The sequence below is a fragment of the Ovis canadensis genome, chromosome 1 (assembly GCF_042477335.2).
Source record: "Ovis canadensis isolate MfBH-ARS-UI-01 breed Bighorn chromosome 1, ARS-UI_OviCan_v2, whole genome shotgun sequence".
NCBI lineage: Eukaryota > Metazoa > Chordata > Mammalia > Artiodactyla > Bovidae > Ovis > Ovis canadensis.
Window position 1 is genome coordinate 168,582,617 of NC_091245.1, and position 25,819 is coordinate 168,608,435.

The 25,819-nt window shown below is 38.5% G+C and overlaps 1 protein-coding gene across 50 annotated transcripts in view; it reads right to left on the minus strand.

The window, feature by feature from the left end:
- Positions 1–25,819, minus strand: part of ABI3BP (ABI family member 3 binding protein) — a 293,247-nt gene that overhangs the window by 160,513 nt on the left and 106,915 nt on the right. For all 50 annotated transcript variants that reach the window (XM_069551792.1, XM_069551760.1, XM_069551701.1 and 47 more), the window contains exons 3-6: positions 22,877–22,945; positions 19,712–19,844; positions 3,436–3,617; positions 2,855–2,910 (exon numbers count right to left, since the gene is read on the minus strand). In XM_069551792.1, coding sequence (XP_069407893.1) covers positions 2,855–2,910; positions 3,436–3,617; positions 19,712–19,844; positions 22,877–22,945 — 440 coding nt within the window. The remainder of the gene's footprint in view (positions 1–2,854; positions 2,911–3,435; positions 3,618–19,711; positions 19,845–22,876; positions 22,946–25,819) is intronic.

Sequence of the window (25,819 nt, forward strand, 5' to 3'; positions counted from 1 at the left end):
AAATGTACTGAGAGTTGCCTGCAGAACACATGCTTAGATACATGAGTTACTGTACATACTGTAACAAGATGCTTAAGGTGGGGCTGTATTTGGGAGTTCCCTGGTGGTACAGTAGTTAGGGCATGGTGCTTTCACTGCATGGCCCCATGTTCAATCTCTGTTTGGAGAACTAAGAGCCTACAAGCCACATGGCACAGCTGGGCGGGCAGAAGTTAAGATGGGGCTGTGTTTAATATTCAGATTTTAATCTGAATATTATTTGTCTCTTAAAAGGGATCACCTCAAGTTCAAATTGCTTTTTCTATTGCCAATCTCTTTTCAGAAGGTGTGAAGTTTTTGCTGTGCTTAAGTTTTAGGTGTAAGCATGCATATATGAATAAAAACATTTTTCAACATGTCTTAAAACTCTAGAATTAATTCCATATCTGTTGAAATACTGCCTTCTTTCTGCGACCCTATGGACTGCAGCCCTCCAGGCTGCTCTGTCCATGGGATTCTCTAGGCAAGAATATGGAGTGGTTTGTCATGCCCCCTGCAGGGGATCTTCCTGACCCAGGGACTGAACCCTCCTCACTTACATCTTCTGCACTGGCAGGTATGTTCTTCACCAGTAGTGCCACCTGGGAAGCCCCCAGATACATACCTCTATAAAGTATCAAATCAACTTTCAGGATCAATTCTAAGTGGTCACATGAGATGGTCAAAGGCTATCCCAAGTGGTTCTTTTACAACTTTCCCATGTTCCAGAGCTACCCAAAGGCACAGAGGGAAGTTTGTGAAACATTTTTTCGTGCTATCCAGACTGTAGCAATGAAGAAAGCCTCACAGAGAATCCTTAAAATATCTTTTTAATTAGTTTGGGTTTTCCTTCGGAAATACCCAAGAGTTTCAAACCACAGCTCGTTAGAGCTGGCTAGAGTTGGGGGTACTCCGCCTCACAGCTTGAAGTGATCAAATATCTGGCTCTGTGTCATAGATGCAGGAAATTTCTTCCTGGACCTTCTTGTCATGGCTATTTATGATGTGGAAAAGATATAAAATTTCTTGGGAATAAAACGTCAATCATCTTTCCCAATCTTGCTGAGTAACTAACCCTAAATGAAATATTCTGCCAAAAGAAACACGAATCTTTGGGACGTGATTGCTGTGAAGACGGACTGAAAGAAACAACGTTGAGTCTCATGTAAGCTAAAGCACGACAGCCAAGAGGGTGGGAGATAAGATGTGTTTCCTAGGAAACCATTCACAACAGTGAGGATTATTCTAGAAGAGAATGGAAGAGTGGCTCTATTCCTTGTGACTGGCTTTGACAGCCAAAGCCAAAGGGACCTTGAAGTGAAGTGAAAGAGTTAGTCACTCAGTCTTATCCAACTCTTTGTGACTCCATGGAGTGTAGCCCATCAGGCTCCTCTGTCCATGGGATTTCCCAGGCAAGACTACTGGAGTGGATTGCCATTCCCTTCTCCAGGGGATCTTCCCAAGCCAGGGATTGAAACCAGGTCTCCTGCACTGCAGGTGGATTTTTTTTTTTTTTACCACTGAGCCACCAGGGAAGGAACGTTGGCAATGGTCCCTTGAATGGCAGAATTCAATACTTGGTACTAAGCTGATTAGTTAAGTATTTGGGAAAAGTACATACTCTCAACAATGCAGGATCTTACTGCATATAAGATAGCAAGATAAAACCCACATAGTTTAAATTATTACAAAATCAAACCACTAAAACTAAAAAAAAAAAAGATAATTATTTATCTCATCTCTGGGTAAAGGAAGAGCTTACTAAAATATCAGGCAATTGAAGATATGACGATGGAAAGACAAATAACTTGATTAAGCAAATTAAGACTTGCCTATTTCACAAATTCTTATAAACAAAATTGATAACAAATGTGACAATAATGTTTCTAGATGATATCACTAAGAGTCTTTGTTCTTTAGTGTCTTTAAACGATTCAATTAAAAAAAACCACAAGATGCCCAATAAACAAAGAACTGAAACTAAAGATCATTAAATGGAAAATACAAATGACTAATAAATAAGTGAACTAAGTGCTGCTTTATCAGCAATCAGAAATAGAAATTTACATGCCATTTTACATTATTACACTAGCCAAAAATTTAGTGATGGAAATACATAATGTTGAGAATCAGGGTACTACATCAAGACAACTCTGATCCATTGCCAGCAAGATTGCAAATTGGTAAAAAAAAAAAAAAAAAAAAGTTGACCAGCCATATTAGAAAGTTTAAATATTGTTAAAAATCTAAATTACTAATTCCTGGTCTAAGTATCTACATATCTACTTTAAGGAAGAAATCAGAAATGTGAACAGGATTCTAGACTGAAAATGGCAGGCACGTGAAATATACAGACACTGGCTGTACTGAACAGAGGCTGGGCATGTTACAAACCAAACCACTTGCTTCTTCATTTTGAAAAGGGCTGGCTCTTTTAAGTAGGAAATGTTAGAAAATAGAGCAAAGATTTGAACAATGGCAGGGTGAGGAGAACATCTACTAATTCACTCTTGAAACATCTTATGGTGGAAAACAACTCATGGGACAGAAGATAATAAGAATAGCCTCAAAATAAATGGAATACTGAAATACTAGGTTAACTATGTTGAATATCGGAATTTTAGAGCTTTAAACAAATTAGAGATGATTTGGTCTCACGCTTCTACCTCCATTCTCTGAGAAAGAAACTAATTCGTAAAATGTCACATACCAATACTTGATAGCTAGGCAGGTAATCCAGTTTCAGTACCTCATAAAAGGACCACTTCCTTATTTAAATAAAAGTACAATACAGATATTTTAAAAAGACGATTCTTGAAAATAACGTGGTACATACCACAGAGTGGACTTGGTCATAGGTACTTTGGATTTTCCCATTTACTTTGCTTTTACCTGACAAAAACAAAAAGAAAATGACATTTGTTTCATTCTTCTTTACCCTAAATCAATTCTTACTAGTCATTATGAAGACAACTACACCTACTGCTGTAACTTGGGCATATTATTTTATTTGCTATCATTTCAACACTGATCCTAATGATGTTTGAAACAAAGGATGTTAGGAAACAAGCCTCAGGCCCCATAGTCTTTGCATGTTCATTTCCACTGGCCCAGCTGTTTCACTGAATATTCATACATGGTATTGTTTTTTTGGCTCAGTTAGTGTTCAGAGATTGATTTAAAACCAGACCAATGGCCAAATAAATTTGGAATGATTTGTTACTGTCAAATGTTAATCATTTTTCAAAGAAACACTCACTATAGAAGATCCTGAATTATTAATGCTCCAATTGTTTACTTTCATAGTTTCATAAATATAGAAAATGAGAATTAGCTCATATTACACAACTAATAAAATAAAAATTTATAATTAGAGAAAAATAGTACAGAAAGCTCACTCAAAGGTCCAGTACTTACTTCCGACAATAGTCTTGTGATTAAAAATCTTACTCCAAATTCCACCTTCTACATTGTCTTTCACTCCGAATTCATAGACCGTGTCAGGCTTTAGATTTTCCACAATTGTTTCAGTGGCTGGACAGAGTTGAAAAATCCATTTCTTTTCCTTATCCTTTTCTCTATAGCGAATTGTGTAGTATCTGTCAAATAACCAAAGTATGCTGTAAAACCACAGGGAGATTCAGAATGTATTTCAAGTTTCTTAATATATCACAGACCCCCAGCTACTCTTAAGATTTAATATTGGCTATTCTTAAGATTTAATATTGGCTTCTCTTAAGATTTTTAGTTTGCAAAGAACATGAAAAAAATTGCTCAATGTATGCTTGAGCTTTTAATTTCTAATAGTGAGTTCAGGGACCAGGAAGGAGCATAATTCTGGAATTCTGGTCTGACAGAATTCCAGCTCTCTCAGTTCTCTTTGGAGAAGGAAATGCAACCCACTCCAGTATTCTTGCTGGAAGAATCAAATGGACAGAGGAGCCTGACAGGTTACAGTCCATAGGGTCACAGAGTCAGACAAGACTGACGCAACTAGCACATAGCACATACAGTTCTATTATTTGCTACTTTGCAAAATGAAAGTTTGAGAACACTAAGCATTCATCTTTTTCTAAATGAATAGAAAAGAATACAGACATATTTTTATAAATATTTAATATTATAGCTTTATAACTGTATGGGTTTAAGCCTTTTAATCCCATGCAGGTATGTTAAAGATAATATTGTTCAATTTTTTAAAAGAGGAACCTCAGATTCTAATGCATCCAGGACTGCATTTCAGGGGTAAAATTTTCTCATTATTTAAAAAAAAAAACCAACACCAATAGTCAAGCGAAGAACACAGTGAGAAAGACCAAACAATGCAAATTCAAGATCATTGTTACATATTTGCTAAGGGCTTCATAATATTCAGAAACATGTATGGCAAAGTGATGATAATCCTCACTACTAGTTTTTTTTTCCATCTTTATCACATAGTAGGCTTTGCATATATTATCTCATTTAATGACTCACCAGGCGATACATTTAATTGTCACAAAAACATTTTAAGTGGTAGGAATCATTAATCCCATATGAAAATGATGTTTCAGAAAGATCACTTAACTTCAGTTCAGTCACTCAGTCTTGTCTGACTCTTTGCAACCCCGTGAACCGCAGCATGCCAGGCCCCCCTGTCCATCACCAACTCTCAAAGTTAACCCAAACTCATGTCCATTGAGTCGGTGATACCATCTAACCATCTCATCCTCTGTCGTCCCCTTCTCCTCCTGCCTTCAATCTTTCCCAACATCAGGGTCTTTGCAAATGAGTCAGCTCTTCACATCAGCTGGCCAAAATATTGGAATTTCAGCTTCAACATCAGTCCTTCCAATGAACACCCAGGACTGCATTTCAGGGGTAAAATTTTCCTGATCTCCTTTAGGATGGACTGGTTGGATCTCCTTGCAGTCCAAGGGACTCTCAAGAGTCTCCTCCAACACCACTGTTCAAAAGCATCAATTCTTTGGCGCTCAGCTTTCTTCACAGTCCAACTCTCACATCCATACATGACCACTGGAAAAACCATAGCCTTGATTAGGTGGACCTTTGTTGGCAAAGTAATGTCTCTGCTTTTTAGCATGCTGTCTAGGTTGGTCATAACTTTCCTTCCAAGGAGTAAGCATCTTTTAATTTTATGGCTGCAATCATCATCTGCAATGATTTTGGAGCCCCCTAAAATAAAGTCAGCCACTGTTTCCACTGTTTCCCCATCTATTTGCCAGCCCAGTGTCATCTAGCCAGTGATGTTTACCAGCAGCAGTGGCAGAAACAGAAAAGAAGGAAAAGCTCCTCTGGCTCTGAGCTGAACAGCCTCCCTAATTGGGGAGGCTGGACGGATCAGGACAGGGGGTATATTGCTCTTGGACACAGCAATGAGAAGGGCTACATGTATCAATACCAATAGGTTTTATAAGCAGATTATGAAAAAGAAAATTGTAAAATGATGCATGTTTTCAATTTACTCTCAAAGATTTAGTATCTTTCCCCTACTCCTCATCCCACAAAATTAAATTGACTAAGATTTACATCCATTGCTTTTATTTAAAGCCCTAAAGTCCCTTATTTACCCAGGCTAAAATTGTTTATTGTATCCCCTCTAAGCACCAGACACAAGTTCTTAATATTAAAAAAAAAAAAAAGAAAAATTTAAGCAGAATCTCTAGAAATAAGGGCCAGGACTGTCTACATATATTGTGGAGCTCATTGCAAAATGAAAACATGGGGCCCCTTATTCAAGAATTATTAAGAGTTTTAAGACAGTGACAACAGAGCATTAAGCCAAGCATGGGTCCTTCTAAGTGGGGAACCTGTGTACCTGTATGGGTTGCACATCCATGATGTCAGCAAGGGAGTTATACAGTAACAGTTACACAGTAAGTACACAGAGGGGGTGTATCTGTACATTCAGTTTGCTTTCTTACTAGCTACAAACTACTGAAATGCTCGAAATCATTCACTAGCTTGCTTCTCCCTAGTAAAAGCAGCTCTCTGGACTCCATACCCCATTCCAAAGTCAAGAAGACAAAACAAGTGGAGGAGGCAGTTCCAGCCAAAACACTAACTGCTACTGGGAACAAATGTTATAGAATACTAGTCCTCTGTGTCCTGTGAATTGAACCATCAACGGCAATTTATGAAGTATATTTGTTGACAAGTATGTCCTATGGAATTTCTGTTGCTTTTTTTCCCCTGCTGTGGCTATTACAAGACTTCAGAGAAGTGCAGAGAAAACCAAAATTAGAGCAGATGGGCCTCCACAGCTTTGCATCTCTAGTTTGGATACATTTCTCAGCTACTTGCATGATCTGGTGGAGGCGGAGGGCATTGCTTACAGAATTACCAAAGGTAATCTGGGGATTCCAGGGTTCCCAGTAAATTTGGTTTTATATTCTCTTCTTAAGAATAAAATCAGACAGAAATATTCTAAGACTATGTTCAAAAAAAAAATCTAGCCTGTACATTTTTTTCTATTTTGATCACAAAGCATTCTAAATAACCTCTCTTGTACCCAGTTTGGCAGAAAAAATAAAAGTGCAGGCAGCTAGGCCTTCTCCTTGGCTTCAGTTAGGTTCCCTCATCAATACTGGCTTAATTGGTAATTGTATAATATAGGCAAGTTCTGAATTTTAAAAGATCATAAACAAGGCTGCTGCTGCTAAGTTGCTTCACTCGTGTCCGACTTTGTGCGACTCCATAGACGGCAGCCCACCAGGCTCTGCCGTTCCTGGGATTCTCCGGGCAAGAACATGAGTGGGTTGCCATTTCCTTCTCCAATGCATGAAAGTGAAAAGTGAAAGTGAAGTCACTCAGTAAGTGTCAAGGCTACTTAGCTATAAAATGGTGAAGCATACTTTCTTGATTTTAAAGCAAAAGATAGGCCTTATGATAAAAATACTGTATAACCTAGCACAGAGTAGGTACTCCGTATATGTTGTGAAACTGTTAAGCAGGAAGTTAGGCATGAGCAACCAGAGGTGGCCTGGCAGAAAAGGATGCAAGTTGATCCCTAAACTCCACCCCAGACACACCCAGGAGAGCTCAGAGATATGCTACAAAAATAACCACAGAGACTTTTCCAACTCCTGCAGATGCACCCTAGGCACACAGTGGATACAAATTAACCACAGGGGCTTCTCCAACTCTGGCACATGCCCCCTTGATGCACAGCTCTGTCCTGAAGTAACCTTAGGCAACCAGGAGCCCTTGAAGGGTTCATAAATATTCAATACATAGAGACATCTGATGATAACAGACTGAATTATGGGAAACACATGCACAATAGAGCCTGTTATATAACTTGCAACTGCCAATCAAAACTCTCATGTAGATGAATATGTGACAGCCCCATTTTGCATGTGCCCAGACATGCCCCCTTCCCCGACTGGCCTTGAGGGTATGCCCATTTGTGTTTTGCACAGGGCAGAGCCAAGAGGAGAAGACGGAGTGAAAAAGGGAAGCCGAGCGGGATCATGGCCACTCCTTCAGGATCAACCCACCCTCGTGTCTCGGGAGTGTACTATCCCCTGTCTATTTAATAAAATATCTGTCTGCTTGAGCTGTAACCAGTCTGTTGTTTTGAATCCCTGCTTCGATGAGACAGGAGCCGAGACAGGAACTAAGAAATCCTGCCTGCTTGAGCTGTAGTCTGTCATTCCAAATCTTTGTTACGATGAGACAAGAACAGGGAGAGAAATAAATTGATGTGACAAAACAAATAGAATGGATACTTTGGTACTCATAGGGTCATTCTATAATTAGAATACAGTTGCTCTAAATGGCCAGTGACTCAATCACCAAAAAATACTGATTTAAGCCGTTATATCTATAGTTGTATTTTGTAATATGTCATTGCATAAGGCTTCACTTAGCAGATCTCAGCATTCTCATAGAGTCAATGCAAATGGAAGGAAAGTTCAAGAAATGTCTATGTGGTACATTTGCAGAGGGCTTACAGATATTTTAAAATTTATTTCCATGTTTCTGTACAATAAATTCTGAACTTAGCAGAGCAAGAATTATTATCGAAGAAAGAGAGAGGCTAGGAAGTGTCTAAAGCCTGAGAATGAGTGGCAGAGCCAGGAAAAGGGTTATTTACTGACCCATAAACTAACACAAGGAGATCCAACCAGTCCATTCTGAAGGAGATCAGCCCTGGGATTTCTTTGGAAGGAATGATGCCAAAGCTGAAACTCCAGTACTTTGGCCACCTCATGCGAAGAGTTGACTCATTGGAGAAGACTTTAATGCTGGGAGGGATTAGGGGCAGGAGGAGAAGGGGACCACCGAGGATGAGACGGCTGGATGGCATCACTGACTCGATGGACGCAACACTGAGTGAACTCCGGGAGTTGGTGATGGACAGGGAGGCCTGGCGTGCTGAGATTCATGGGGTTGCAAAGAGTCGTACACAATTGAGCGACTGAACTGAACTGAACCTAACACCATGTGTACTACATTGGACCATCTTTCTACTGCAGGGCTTACAAAAGGAAATGCAAAGAGAAGGTAAAATGAATCCGCAAGGAAGAGAATGAAAAGGAATCAGAAGTTCTTTCAGCATTACTTAAGGCTTCCATATAATCGGAGACTTCCCATTATTGTCTGAGGATATCCACGATCAAAAGTTGACTGCACTTTTTTTCTGTGGTTAATCAAATTTGGGCACAAGTGCTTGGAGAGGCAACAAGTCTATTACAGATGGAGGTAGCAGCCAGTGAATGTCATCAGAGCAGACCTCTGGAAAGCCTGACCAGCAACTGGACATTAGAAACAAGGACATCTCACATCCCAAACAAGTGGTTAGGAACTGTTGAGGGTGGTGTTTGAGTCAGCTGGCAACATTCTGTGCTTGGATCTCCCCAAGAGTCCAAAACTGACAATAGTCTTTATTATAACTTAAAAAATACTATAATTCCTCCAAATGTAATGGAGAAGGCAGATAGTGGCTTGGCTTGGATCTCTTTCAGCTGCAAGATAGTAGCATCCCCTCAGGAGAGTCTCTTTGCCCACTTACATGTCAATTTTCTACTTTGAAAAATGGGGATTGGAGTAAACAATCATTGAATCCTTTGTTTCTAAAATTTTATTCTAAAAAAATAAAATAAAATTTTATTCTAGCTACAAATAAGACATTCTGTTCTAATGAAATTCAGAGGCAGAACTCAGACTAGAAACCCTGGAGGTAGAAATATCATAAATGAAGCTTATGATGTAACTGCCATTGAGTTCTACTAAGTGAAGAAATTGCATAATGTCAAAATAAGTGTAGTCCTTTTACAAACTAGCCCGGATTGATGCACATGGCTGGTCATTTTGGGACTTTCTATACTTTTTTTTTTTTTTTTTAGCAATTCTTCTATCTCTATGCAATTAATCACTATATTTCCTACAACATCTATCAGTTTCTTCCTTTTTTTTTTTTTTTTGCTCTCTTCACACCAAAGGACAAGTCCTGATGCCCCATTGTCAACATCCTTACTGCCAATCTTAGACTCTGACTGCTGATATAAAATCTGCCCTCACCCTCTTTCTCTCAAAATCTCTCTCTCCTCCTTCACTCTCTTTTATCCCTCTCCAATTTTAGGGTTCTCCCTTCTAAAAATAACTCTCTTGGTAATTTTATTCCATTTTATTATTCCATCCACTTTGCATCCTTTCTCCTGATTCTTTGAGACTTTCTCTGAGCCAAAAAGTTGTTCAACTATTTTCCATTATATCAAAGCTGCTGCTGCTGCTGCTAAGTCACTTCAGTGACTAAAATGAATATTTACTTCTTATTCCTGTCACTACCTTTTAACACAAATTTCTCCAAAGTAATCTATCTTTTTTCTGTTTTCTTACTACTCATAACGCCCAAATCTCTTTGCAATCCTGTGTCTGACCTGTTAGTGTAGTAAAACCTCATGATCAAATCCCATGATTTAATCATCTGTGAGTTTCACAACTACCTTAAAATCTGCTCATCATTCTCAAATGTGCTCCTATTCCTGTTGTCCTCAGGTTCCTTCTCGCCCGTGTCCCCTCTGTTTTCAAGTCCAGTTATGTTTCCCTGCGTGACACCTCTCACACTTGTCTTGTCTCTACTCCTGAATAGCACTTACAGGCCCAGTCCAGGTCCTTACTATCTCTGGACTCTTGGAATAATTTTCAAACTGGAAACCATTTTCAACATCTTTTTATCACTTACTGCTGCCTGATGTAAGTTCAACAAAAGAAAGACATCTCTAGTGATTTTAGTGCCATCTAAAATGGAACAGTTTACCTGAAGTGGCAATTATCACATGATATAAGGTAACTAAAACACACACACACACACGAAAATTAGCAGCAAATTCAGTATCATTTTTAGCAACCTCTTATGCAAGAATTTCTATCTGTGCTTTCTAGGGTAGGTTGTGGTGTGGCCCAACAGAGAGCATCTTCTAAGAGTTGTGTCTCTGTACCCCTCACTGGCCCCCACCTTGGTCTGCCTGCAACCTCATCTCTCTGAGGTCCTCACCCTTGATGTCTGGACAGTCCACCTACTATGTGCACAAGGACCTTCATCTCTGACTCCTGCCCACAGCCTGTGCCTCCCTTGGCCCACACCACACATTTAACATGTAGCATCTCATTTAATTCTGACATCCCTATGAGATATTACTATTATTACTCCAATTTTACAGATTTCAGAGAAAGTTCAAGGATTGAAGGGACTGGCTAGATGATTTTTAAAGCTAGTTTTGGACATTCCACTTGCCTATTTGTTTGTACATCTGTTGAGAATTACCTCTGTAAAGTGTGATTCTATGGTGTGTGTGTGATAGACAAGTACGACACCAGGCATAAATTCAAATATGAGCTCACAGAATAGGGAGGGTGGTAGATGTACATCTGAATACGACTAAAGGAGGCAGGATGAAAAGCAGAGCATCTGAGGGTAGTTGGGTATGGCACTCTGCAGCCTGAACTCACAAAATGGTTACATTGCAAATCCCATCCCAGTGGTAGACTGAAAGTATGACGTCCTACCCAGATCCATGGAAAGGACAAGACCAAATCTAAACCTCAAGTCAGGAGAATGACTCACAGATTCCTTGAGATCGATACTTAGAGAAGTTTTGTGATTTTTTTCTTTAACCAAGTAGTGGGAACCTGGGGGAGATTCTTAGACAGGTAAATAAACTTGAGCAGTAATGAAGGAAGCTAGATTTATCAGCAGTGGAAGAATGAGAGAAAAACTGGAGGGAGGAATCTCAACTTGCTATAATCCAGATGAGATAATCGGGCTTCCTAGGTGGCGCTAGTAGTAAAGAATCTGCCTGCCAAAGCAGGAGAATCCCATGGACAAAGGAGCCTGGTGGGCTACAGTCCATGGGGTTGCAAAGAGTCAGACACGACTGAGCAACTTAGCAGCAGCAGATGCGAAAACAAAGGAGTGAATCATGGAGAAAATACAATGGAGCAGGGAAAAAGAAACAGATCAAAGTTACATTTCTACAAAATAATTGATGAGACTAGGCTCCTTATAGGATATGGGTACCAAGGAAAGTGTAAATAATATTCAAAACTCAACTTTCAAACTTAAGAAGAGAGAAGTTAAAGTGATAGAAGAGGAGATTTTTTTAGTGGTATAGACAACATTAGTTTGAGTTTGAAGTAATGAATACTGTTACCTGGTTATCCTAATGAAAATATTCAATGGACAATGAGAAATACACTCTTAAAACTGGGCCAAGATCAGAGGTTCAGCATTGGAGGTCATTTATATCCTTACACCACTCCTAATATTCCTTGTAGAACATCAACTTCAGAAAGTCCTGGGAGCTTTTGAAAACGAACAATCTCAGGCTCTTCCTCAGGTCTATGGAATCAGAACCTGCATTTTAACAATATCTTCCACATGATTGAGTAGGTCAAGGCTGTATATTGTCACCCTGCTTATTTAACTTATATGTAGAGTACATCATGTGAAATGCTGGGATGGATGAAGCACAAGCTAGAATCAAGATAGCGGGAGAAATATCAGTAACCTCAGATATGCAGATGAAACCACTCTTAGCGAAGAACTAAAGAGCCTCTTGATGAATGTGAAAGAGGACAGTGAAAAAGTTGGCTTAAAACGCAATATTCAAAAGACTAAGATCATGGCATCTGGTCCTATCACTTTGTGGCAAATAGGTGAGGAAACAATGGAAACAGTGACAGAATTTATTTTGGGAGGGCTCCAAAATCACTGCAGATAGTGACTGCAGCCATGAAATTAAAAGATGCTTGCTCCTTGGAAGAAAAGTTATGACCAACCTAGACAGCATATTAAAAAGCAAGAGATATAACTTTGCTGACAAAGGTCATTAGTCAAAGCTATGGTTTTTCCAGTAGTCGGGTATGGATGTGAGAGTTGGACTAGAAAGAAAGCTGAGTGCTCAAGAATTGATGTTTTTGAACTAAGGTCTTGGAGAAGACTAGAGAGTCCCTTGGATTGCAAGGAGATGCAACCAGTCAATCCTAAAGGAAATCAATCCTGAATATGCATTGGAAGGACTGATGCTGAAGCGGAAACTCCAATACTTTGTCCACCTGATGTGAAGAACCAACTCATTGGAAAAGACCCTGATGCTGGGAAAGATTGAAGGTGGGAGGAGAAGGGGACAACAGAGGATGAGATAGTTGGATGGCATCACTGACTTTACGAACATGCGTTTGAGCTAGCTCTGGGAGTTGGTGACAGGGAAGGGACAGGGAAGCCTGGCATGCTACTCTCTATGGGGTCGCAGAGTTGGATACAACTGAGCGACTAAACTGAACTGAACCACATGATTTGCAAGTATATCAAAGCTTGAGTATCACTGTTCTATATAGACATGATAATTAAAGATATGGCTTACAGCTGAGATAAGGAGGATACATAGGTGAGATATCCAAGGATAGATCTCTGTTCCATATTTGAGAGCCAGGATAACAAGCAAAAGAGAAGAGCAAGGGAGTAAGAGTAAAATCTAAATAAAATTTCAAAGGAAGAAAGAGTTCAAGAATGGGAGGATGGCCAAAAATTCCACAGAGATATTTAAAAGAATTAAGAACTGTGAAAAAAAAAAACAAACAACTATGGGATCTAGCAATTAATTGATCACTGATGATCACCTAGAGAAGTTTCAGTGGAACAGAAAGAGGTTGGGAGCCAGTGAAAAGGAACGAAGACTGTGAATGTGGTCAAGAAATCAAGAATAGGAGAGCACGTTAATCTGAGAAATTCTGGAATTAAGAAGAGAAACTGAAAAGTAGCCTGGAAGCTATAACAGGGTCAATGGAAAATATGTTGTTTGAAGGTAGGGAAATCTTGAGCATGTTTGGAAGCAAGAAAGGGAAAGTGAAGTCACTCAGTCCTGTCCGACTCTTTGCAACCCCATGGACTGTAGCCTATCAGGCTCCTCCATCCATGGGATTTTCCAGGCAAGAGTGCTGGAGTGGGTTGCCATTTCCTTCTCCAGGGGATCTTCCCGACCCAGGAATCAAATGCGGGTCTCCCACATTGCAGGCAGACGCTTTACCGTCTGAGCCAGCAGGGAAGCCCTGTAAGCAAGAGGCAGGGCAGGAATATCAAGGAAGAGGGAAATGCAGAAGAGCAGAGAATATGGAAGGAACAGAATGGTGAGCACTGTCTGAAGGCAGAAACATGCTCCTCGGTAAGAACAGAAGAGATGTAAAGCTAAATCTGGGATGAAGAAAAAGGGAGCCAATCGCAGACTGCCTACATTTTCTTCAGTATTACAGAAACCAGGATGGACTGGGACATAAAAAGAGTCAATCGGTAGCCAAGATGCTATTCCCAGGATTCAGGGTAAGGTGCCTAGACCGAAATTGTTGACATGGAAATAGAAATGGAAAAGTAGGAGATAAAGATACTAATGTGGGGATTTCTCAAATGCAAAACCAGCATAACCCAGAGCCTCAATACCTATAGGAAATGAAGAATTTTAAAATTTATGGAGCTTCACAATTCCAGAAAAATAAACGACCCAATCAAAAAATGGGCCAAAGAACTAAATAGACATTTCTCCAAAGAAGACATACGGATGGCTAACAAACACATGAAAAGATGCTCAACATCACTCATTATTAGAGAAATGCAAATCAAAACCACAATGAGGTACCACTTCACACCAGTCAGAATGGCTGCGATGCAAAAATCTGCAAGCAATAAATGCTGGAGAGGGTGTGGAGAAAAGGGAACCCTCCTACACTGTTGGTGGGAATGCAAACTAGTACAGCCACTATGGAGAACAGTGTGGAGATTCCTTAAAAAATTGCAAATAGAACTACCTTATGACCCAGCAATCCCACTGCTGGGCATACACACCGAGGAAACCAGAATTGAAAGAGACACATGTACCCCAATGTTCATCGCAGCACTGTTTATAATAGCCAGGACATGGAAACAACCTAGATGTCCATCAGCAGATGAATGGATAAGAAAGCTGTGGTACATATACACAATGGAGTATTACTCAGCCGTTAAAAAGAATTCATTTGAATCAGTTCTGATGAGATGGATGAAACTGGAGCCGATTATACAGAGTGAAGTAAGCCAGAAAGAAAAACACCAATACAGTATACTAACACATATATATGGAATTTAGGAAGATGGCAATGACGACCCTGTATGCAAGACAGGGAAAGAGACACAGATGTGTATAACGGACTTTTGGACTCAGAGGGAGAGGGAGAGGGTGGGATGATTTGGGAGAATGACATTCTAACATGTATACTATCATGTGAATTGAATCGCCAGTCTATGTCTGACGCAGGATGCAGCATGCTTGGGGATGGTGCATGGGGATGACCCAGAAAGATGTTATGGGGAGGGAGGTGGGAGGGGGGTTCATGTTTGGGAATGCATGTAAGAATTAAAGATTTTAAAATTTAAATAATAAAAAACTAAAAAAATAAAATAAAATAAAATTTATGGAGCTTCATACTAGGGAGAGTAAAAGAATTATGATACTTCAGAAAATAAAAAGACAAGGGAATTGATATTTCACGAGAAAAGTACAAATTCAATTTTGTCCTAAGTTTGAAGTAATAGTAAGGCATAAAAGTGAAAATGCTGACATTTCACTATTTATTCATTCAGTATATATTTACCGAAGGCCTGATATGTACCCAATGCTGGCTTGGGTACTGGGAAAACAATGATGGTTATGATACCTATGGTCCCAGTCTTCACTGAGCTTAAAATTTACATGGCAAGATGAATGGGTAATGAGGCACTGAGCTCAATCAAGTGAGAATTCTTAGACCTCAAAAATATTCAATTAACAACTTGGGATAAAGAAAAAAGAGGCAAGAGTCAGCTCTGAACCAGCCAACAAGGAGAACCCTCAATCTACATTAAGAGCAAGTAAGTACAACGTGAAAGTGTTAGAAAATGTGAAAATGATTTCTAAACAAATCATAAAGCTTTAAAAAATTGGCAAAGAAGTGAGAACTAAGGCAATCTTAAACACTTTAACAAGCTGGAAACATGGGAAGGAAAAAATATGCTATTAATGGTGAAATACATTGTGGTTTTAACTTCTCATCTGGGCCAATTGGAAAGCTTTCTTTTGACCTCAGATATATTAAGGACAAATGTGTGCATTCTTCCTTTCAAAGCCCATTAAGAATAAAACATGTAAATTAAACATATCTACTCTCCAATGAATGTGAACTCAGAAAGGCTCTAAAAATATGGGAGACCCAAATGGACCCCATGGGAGTAGGAGTGGAAACATACCACCAAGAATAAAGTGACAGTGAATTAATATTTCCAAGCTTAAAACAAATAAAACAAAAAACAGAGATTTTCTCATTGGAAACTCACTATACTAGAGCTTTGATATGTAAAGTCAAAAATCAAAGTATAATAAAAATTTTTCCAATAAATTATTTGCCCTTGCATAGGATAAATGAAGTGACACAAATCAACGTGAAATGATTGTTTCTAAAAACTCAGAGACTTTACACATGGTGCCAAATATTAGAGTTAGTGGATTAAAATGACACCAGTTGATGTTCCTATAGCAAGCTGAGGGAATTCAGGTTCCAATGGCTTTGTCAAAATACACTGTTGAAGGAAAACTTGACCTGTCTTAATCTAATTTTCAAGAAGGAATCATTCCCTATAACCATTATTGCTTATTTTAACCTACTGGATTAGTCTAAAGTCTAAAAAAAAAATCTACATAATCATATGAGGGTGGATTTCTCCAAGTCTGCTTCTAATTATACTGACTGAGTTGTTCTGGTGGATTTATTTGGGTGTTTATAATATGTATAGTAATTCCAAAGCTTTTAAATAAGGACTATTATTTTGTTCTCAAATAGTTACAAAGACTTAAAAATGTCAACTCTTTATTAACTGTTCTAACTAGGGAGAAAGGAGGTATGGGTAAATAAAATTCACAACTACTCAAAATGCTTCTTTTGTCATTATATTTAATTCTTTCCTCTTAATTCTTAGTCATGTCTTAACAATTCCCTATTTCTGTCAAGGATACTTTGATCCTCCCACTCAGGTTTGAATGTTGGCAAGCATCTTGACATGTCATTACAGAATCTTTTATAAAATTTCATTCTAGAAAGAATTATTTATTTGAAATATTGTGGTTTGATGGGCATGACTCTACCTATTTGATGAGAAGACCAGAACCAGGGTTCACGGGTGAGGAAATGAGAGGGTGAGGTACACATGTGGTCTGAATAGCTTGGGGCCTTCAAGTCAACTACTTTAGATAAAAATTCTAGCTCCATCGGGTATCTGTACCTCTATCTTCTGCATATTCATTATCGATTTTTGCTGTCATACTGTGACAACATGTGTCAATTAGAATCAATCATCGGATAAGTTGTTTTGTGGAAGGGTCAGGAGAACCAAGTGAAACTCTAGACAGGGAGGCTTGAGGACAGGGAGGAAATCATATCAAATCTTGCTCTAGGAATTGGCAATTTCTTGAACCTCATGGATTTACCAAGCAAGTTGAATAACCATTAAAATCAGCTATGTTTTGTTACAAGAGTATCAAATATTTCTCCCCTTCTTCCTTTCTTCTTGCTCAATCCTCCCCCTTTTTCCTTCTTTCTTAATAAGAGACTAAAAAAAGGAAAAGGAAAAAGAAACTGAGCCCCAGATATTTGTTTTCTCAACATTAGCACCCTGCACCAACTCATTGGAAACCAAAGTTACCGCAAGCAAGTAAGTTCTTTTAGGAGTCTGTTTCCAAACAAAGTTAAGTTTCAAGTTTAGCAGTGGGTGAAATAGGAATATTTCAGATTCTTCGAAACAGTTCAAAATTATTTTTCAAAAACTTTAGCTTTGGCATTATCTTCTACATGCTTTTTTCAAAGATCTTCTTCCTTCAGAACTATGGGCATGTGAAAGAAAATTTCTTTCTTTCTTAGTTTAGATTCCCTAATCAAAGGCATATGAACAGCAGTTTTGGGAACTTAAACATTTTAAAGCTCTCTATTTTCTGTCCAATTCAGACAAATAAAAAGAAATAAAGCAATACAAAAAATAGACATTTGGCCAAAAAGTATATTAAAAAGTTTTCAATATATTTAGTACAAGGGAAAAATACATATTAAAATGGTAATGAGATATAACTACACTGCTGCTGCTGCTGCTGCTGCTGCTGCTGCTGCTGCTAAGTCGCTTCAGTCGTGTCCTACTCTGTGCGACCCCATAGACGGCAGCCCACCAGGCTCCCCCGTCCCTGGGATTCTCCAGGCAAGAACACTGGAGTGGGTTGCCATTTCCTTCTCCAATGCATGAAAGTGAAAATAGAAAGTGAAGTCGCTCAGTCGTGTCCGACTCTTTGCGACCCCATGAACTGCAGCCCACCAGGCTCCTCCATCCATGGGATTTTCCAGGCAAGAGTACTGGAGTGGGCTGCCGTCGCCTTCTCCAATAACTAGGACCTAAATTGAAAAATGTTGGCGGCATGAAATGCTGGTGAGGATGTGGCACAACCAGAACTCTCATACACTGCCTGTGGGAATTTAAACGGAAAATTAGGCCAAAAAAATATACATCTTCCCTGTGACATAGCGATTCTACTTTTAGGTGTTTATCTAGTGTTAGCAGTGTAGTGTTAGTCTCTTAGTCACATCCGACTCTGCGACCCCATGTGTTGTAATCCACCAGGCTCCTCCGTCCATGGGATTCTTCAGGCAAAAGTACTGGAGTGGGTTGCCATTTCCTTCTCCAGAGGTATTTATCTAAGATAAATTAAAAGGTATGTCTACAAGAGTCTTATACAAAAATGTTTATAAAATTCATCTTCAAAATAACCAAAAACAAGACACAATTCAGGTGTCTACCAGCAAGAAAAATGGATCAAAAAATTCTGAAATACTCACATAATGGAATAATACTCAGAAACAAAAAAGGAATGAACTATTGTTACTTACAATGTCATGAATGAATCTCAAAAAACATGCTGAATAAATAGGATAGACACAGAAAGAGAACATACTTATGATTTTGTTTACATGGAGTTTTAGAGCAGACCAACTCTCTAGCACTTTATAGGGTGATGAAAGAAAAATTTTTAATGGATTATACATTCCAAGTTACACACTTTCTGTAACTGACTAAATTGTACATGTAAGATCTGTGCATTTTACTGGGTTTAAATTATATTTTAATAATGAAGTCTTTTATTTTAAAGAAGGGATAAAACAATTTTTAAAAACCTTAAAGTCACTTTGAGTATTTAAAATAAAACACCTTTTAAAATAAATGTTCCTTTTGGTTGAAGCTTGAAAATTTTGATTGTCAGATGCAAAGTTTTGACTTTCAAAGCTGCTGTAGTGAATATTTATGACAAGCAAATATCACCTTATACCCAATTTAGAATCATGGTTCAGCATTTATTACAGTGACAACTATAGACAATGACAGCTCTATGTGTTGGATGGATAAATGGCAGTGATTTTAAAATAAACTTAAGTTTTTCTTACTTTGTTCTACCAAAGAAGATGGTGGCTTCATTTCCAAACGTGTTTTCCTTGACCTACATTTCTCCATGTGTCCCTCTCCCCAATTTTCTAAGCCAGTGATCCCTAAGCTTAGGTGGGGACCAGAATCTCCTGGAGGGCTTGTTAAAACACAAATTACTTGGCCCCACCCTTGAAGTTTCTGATTCAGTAAGTCTGGAGATCTGAGAATTTCCATTTTTGTTAAGTTCCCAAATGATGCTGGTGCTGATGCTGCTTGGTTTAGGGACCAAAGTGAGAGAACTAGTGTTTTTAGCACTTCATCAATTGGCAGAATAAAGATTCATCTTTTTCAAATCAAGGATCAAATGTTGCAACTTTTAACGGTCTCTCCCAATTGCTTTCAACCTTACCCTCTGAGTTTTTATTATACTTATCACTGATAACCCCACTTATTATTTGGCTTATTTTGCCTTCTGTTTTTTTCTTTGGAAAGAAAAAAGTATGTGCATGTGTTTTCCATTCAGGTAGATGACAATTCCTGAAGGGTAGGGGCTCTGATGAGTGTGTCTTCATTCTCCTCAAACCAAGAACAGACTCTTCAGCAAATAGCTGATGTGCAGATACTGATGCCCCTGATATTTACACATCCTTCTAAAGCATGTGCAGACACTGTTGAGAGCAAGTGTCAATTTTCAGATGAAAAATAAAATTTTCCATAATGGTGAATTACCTGTCATTGGGACACTGACTTGGCAATGTCCAATCATGGTGGGGGTTGATGAGGAAGCCCCAGGACAGGAAGACTGAGCTTGGTGACAGAGTGCCAACCACCAGCTGGAGAGGTTTGCGAGGTCGTTTTTTACCTACAAAGGGAACAGACAGGTTAATTCTTGTAACAGTTAGCATATTTTCATGATTTGGGTAAAACATACAAAGATAATTTAGCAAGATGTTGAAGAATGTGAAAGCATTAAGTTCCTTTTCTTTTTATACAGTGCACAAATATTAATAATGCTTTGCCCATGAATTTAAGCAAGAATCAAATGAAATACCCTTTTGAGATTTACATGTTTGTGTCTATGCATATAAACTATATCCATTCCTAGTTTTTATTTTCTTGTGGGTCAAGGATGAACATGGAGGTCTTGGCTATTACCAGTGAAATAAACAAACACACACACATACACATATAGGTATATATACACTTACTTTTCTTTTACAGACAAGATAAAATGTTATGCTTATTTTTAACCTGAAACTGTGAATTTGTTTCACACTTAGAAACAACTTAGGTTGAAGTCTCTCTCTCTATATATATATTGTTTTTAAACTATTTGGAAGTGTAAAATCTCTTGCCAGAGCATTTCAATGACCTCTCTTTTTTTTTTCTTTTTTTTACAGTAAGTATTGAAACAGAAAAAGTATACACATTCTTAATATTGCTGGAAGAGTAGGAATAATATAAGTAGTTATTCCAACAAGACTAATTAGATTTGGGCAATGCCAAGTGTGATTCTGATAAGCAACTCTAGATTCTTTTCAAGTATACGTGAGGGGCAGATTATTTGCTTTTTCAAAAATATTTGAAACTTTAGGAACACGAGGACAGTGAAAAGGAGGAGTGCCTATTACTTCTGCTAGGTTTCAGTTGTATTAATTGTTATTCTGGCAGAAAAGCCCTCTGAGACCAGAATATACATAATCTAGTGGTGGTAAGTTACTTCGTTATGACATAGATGAATTTTTTTAAGATATCTTAAATAATTTTCAAGGGTGGTTATTATTTAGTTGGTTGCAAACATGCAATTATACTTCTCTATAAATTTTTCCAGTTTACCTGTAATAGTACCTTATCTGACTATGATTCAAAGGGTTCAGGTCTGGTCCCCAAAGAGGGCAGGTTAGAGTCTGAGATAATGTGATTCTGACAAGTTGTTTTTTCTATCCCTGAGTTGATTTTCACTCATGTAATATAATAGTCTCATTTTATAGATGAAAAAGAAGGTCTTGAATAATTTCAAGGTTGTCCAAGGTCACAATGAAAGCACGCTTAAGACTCAAATCCAAGTCTCCTGCATTGTAATCTAGTTTTCTTTTTATTACATCACTAGTTTAGCTCACAATGTATGAAAGTAATGCCATTTAGAAAAACTACATTTTTCTTTCCTCAAGGAATCTAAAGTTTATATGACTAAGTTCACTGTTGGATCTTCAATTTTAATTACTTAATCATTTTTAAATTATGTGGCAGATACAAATATAAAATGAATGGAAGCTAATCCATTACTCATTACATCACTCTTCAATGCAGATTACAAAAACAAAAATTATATCCGTTGCCTGAAAGGAAAGGTGGGGTATTATAGCCTGACCGTAGGATGATACTATTTCCTGAGTTGGTCATCACACAGTGAAAAATAATCTAAGGCCAGTGTCACAGAAGCCCACAGATGAAATGAAGTTATAAACTGCCATTAAGGTATAATCACTCTCTTGACTTTTCTTACTTATTTTTGCATATTTGTTTTATAACCATACTAAGAAAAAGTTCAGTGACTATGAAGCCAGAATCGCATAGAACCATACTCATGCTTCCTGACTTTATTGTTAAATATTTTGAAATAGAGTCTTCAAATACTGGAGGACTTTTCTTTGCAAGTGTATGGAAAGCTTCTTAGACAATGATCACTAGTAAGTTTTAAGTACTGATTGAAATCTCCCTTGTGCTTGGGATATTATAAGAGGTCAAGTAAAAGGATCTGTAGTTCTCAAAATAATTAACCATTTATTGCTTCTCTTTAAAAAAAAGAAAAAGAGGAAACCAACAGAAGCCTCGAGGGGGGAGGTTTGCAGCAACCAGTTTTTGGTAATCAGGCATAGGTAATACACTGAGGAGACAGAATACATAGCTGCCAAGGGCCCATTTGCTCAATATCTGTACATTCTCCCAATGCTTCTTATCCCTTTGAGAAAGATCTTTCTTTCTGTGTGACACCCAGTGTACCATAAAAGGCAAATATGATTAGGGAATAATTATTTTGAGAACAGTTCACATTAGAACATGAAAAAGAAAAGCACCATGATCAACTCTATCTACAGACTAGGAAGCTGTGACATAAGATATTAAAAGCATTTTCACAGCTTTATTAGTCCTTCCTAACAGCAAGGGCTTACTTATTTGATCTGAGAAGAAATTTTAGCAGTGAAATTGGGATAACGTCTTCCTTAGTTGTATAGAAATATTTCTACTTTTTTATACACATGGTATCTAGTTGCCTGTTTCACATCTCCCTGGGAAGATGGGTGTCACACTGCTGTTTTATGAAAGAAGTCTAGTTTTCTGTGTCTGACTAAATTTGGTTTGGAGGCATAAATAAAATCCAAGTCCCAACTCATTTAACACACATGTAAATGAGTTATGCTTTTGAAATGTCAAGTTTCCTTCAGCAAAGTTTAGATCTCACATTTTGCCCTAAAAATCTGAAAGACACAAGAGCAGGCTTTAGTTCACATTGCAACATAGAGGGAGTCAACAGGAGCTAAACTCTAAATAAGCACTTACTCTGGGCCAGGCCTGTCCTATGTAGCTGTGAACTCATCTCATCCTCACCCAGACCCTACCATGCAGCAGAACAGGGGCATAGAGAGGTTCAATAATTTGCCTCAGCCCTCTGCTGTTTGTATGTGGTGGGGTGGATAAGACCCAAGGAGCCTCTCCCAACCAGGCTATGCTACTTCCCAAGCAGGGTTATCTGTTTTCAGGGGACTGCTGGGCATCATACGTCTTCTAACCTACCTTCCTGAGGCATCCCCAAGACACGTGGTCTCCATGGGTAGAAAAGAGATGAAAAGGCATGGTTTAAAGTTAACAATAATAGTGAATCAACAAAAATACCTGAGCATGACTTCTTTTGACTGGGGGGAGGAGCGGGCCGAACGACGATCAGATACTTAGGCTCAGCATCTGGAAATGGTAACATCATTTATCAGTAAGATTCTTTGTGAACAAGCAGCCTTCATGACAGCACACCCATTCCTGACTCAGTGTTCCCCAGCCTTAGTCACTGTAACCACAGAACCAGCGGGTGAGCAGGCTCAGGCATTCGGAAAGTTCATACTTCTTGCGATGGTTCAGGCCATTAAGTTTTTAAAGTGAAAATTAAATCCAGATTTTCAAAACCTCATGGACAGGAACAGGGGAGAAGTCTTAAAAGAATCATGCTAGGGACACAGATTTCATGCCACATTTTTGATAGTCCTTTTCTCTGCAAAGATTTTTTTTTTTAATCAGATCATGTCTCATCTGTAATCTTACTCCTCACAGAGGATCAGAATGGTGCTTCAAAATCAGAGAAGGAAAATCATACTTGCACAGGACACACGAGTCTCAACCATTGACTGATTTGAAACTGCTCATTTCCTGGATATCTGAATATTCTCTATAATATCCTACCTATTTTTAAATCCTGTTTGCATCATTTTTCAACCTGTTATCACATCTAATCATTTTCATGAAAAATTTTAAAACAAAGTCACAATTTAAGTTGGTATAATTTCCACATAAATACACTGATGGAAAATAGAGAATCTCTTTAAAATATTTAGGTTTTGTTGTAGGAAATTTGTGGGCTGGTATCTCGATAATTTTAGGTTACACAGGTGTATTTGTTGAAACTTATTGAACAGTAACAAAAGGGTCCTACCAGATAGTACAGGGAACTATATTCAATATCCTATGATAAACCATATGGAAAAAAATATGAGAAAGAATATATATGTATAATTGAGTCACTTTACTGTATAGCAGAAATTAAACACAACATTGTAAACCAACTACATTTGAACAATTTTTTTTAAACACTGAAAAATTGGGTTTGAAGTAAAATGATATTTTGACTATAAATAAGTGCTAACTCAATCAAGGGCTGAAAATTTATCAAATAATTTTTTAAATTAATGTTTCCAAGATGAATGGTTGGTGTATACAGTGTATGCATAAGCCAAATACACTTCAGGCATTAAAAATATAGCATTTATTAAGCAGCTCTATTGGATTAATTGGTTGATTGATGGGTATTATCTACAATAGTTCTTCAGTAACTTTGGATCCTGGAACTCATTCTACACTGAACTTCATCTGGATGCTATCGTCAATCACAGTTCACTCCTACTTGCTCAGACAGAGCTCACGTCTTTGTTTGTTTTCACTCAAATATCTCCTTCTCCATGTGTTTGGAACAGAGACCTTCTCTGCCCAAGGCTTTATGGGGCTGACCTCATTTTCAGCCACAGACAACCTGGCATTCAATCACATTCAATAACTCAAGCCCTTGTCTTTTTCCTGGACGTCTCACATGGTTCTATTTGCTATAACCTGCTGCAGTAATTACCACTGCAAATAGGTTAACCAGATAACCTCTTGAACTGACCTCAGAGCTTTGCTCATTGATCACATTGGTGCCTAAAGACTGCCACACAGATAAACGAGCATTCACAGATAGAGCAGGGTTTCAGAGTCTCATGTGTTTGAAAGCATATCTTGCTTAGTGGAACTTATATAAAGAAAGTTCAACCTAAGTCAAGGTTTCTAGTAGGAATATAAAAACCATTTCCTGATTTTTATTTGTGACATACAGCAATATAAGTGGTCTTCCCAGGCCCACTGCCAAATGGGAACCACCACGGCCAAAAAGAACCCACCTGCCAATGCAGAAGACATAAGAGATGTGGGTTTGATCCCTGGGTCAGGAAGATCCCTGGAGGAGGGCATGGCAACCTACTCCAGTATTCTTGCCTGGAGAATCCCATGAACAGAGGAGCCTGGCAGGCTAAGGTCCATAGTGCACAATATGAGTATTAAGAAACTACTGAGTATTGAGTACTTTCTAGGTGCTGGTTATATTCACAATTTAATTACTCCTCATGGCAATGCTACCTGAACAAGTACCATTCTCATCCCAGTTTGTAGATGAGGTCACTGGGGCTGGGTCAGCCTCACGGGCAACATATACAGCCACATAGGGAACCAAGCTCAGAAGGGTCCCTTGCTTGGTTTAAAATCCTGCTTTCACCATCTTGAAATTCTTAGTACTTTTATCTTTGAATTCATTTTTCTTAAGTCGTCCAATGAGGATAATAGTGAGCAGAGAAGACAAACAATAATGCCTATCTGCACTTCTTTCTATCCACACAGAGCATTCTAGGTGACCATTAGCATTCCAAAGGGCCCATGACATGTGGGAGTCCATTGAGAGTCAAAGGCCAAATAAGGTTACAACTATGACTCAGTAAGGGACTGTGGAAGGGACACTCACAGCCTTGTGAGGTTACCCTGTTCATTTGAACCAGAACTTGCTTCAAATGCAGAAAGACGGGAACGACATTTTAAGAACAAAAATGACCAAAGAATCCCATTATGTGCTTACTTATTCATGTTCCTTCCCTGTATGAACCAGCCACTGACAATGAAAGTTAGAAGACAGAGGGAAAGGAAAAGCTAGAGAAACCTCTGCTTCCTCTTCTTCTCAGTTCTCCTTCACTCAGCAGTAAGTGGAAAGCAGAGAGTATTAGTAAAATGCTCATGTGTCAAAAGTTGAGCTCTGTGCATTTCCACTAGTGTGGCAACAATAAGTGCACATGCATATAGGAATTACAAAATGCATATTGTGGCACTTCAGGGATTCTGCTTGGGAGCTAAAGGTTCTCACATGTGTGCATGCTAGGTCACTTGAGTCATGGCTGACTCTTTGCAACCCCATGGACTGTAGCCTGCCAGGCTCCTCTGTTTATGGGATTCTCCAGGCAAGAATATTGGAGTGGGTTGCCATGCCCTCCTCCA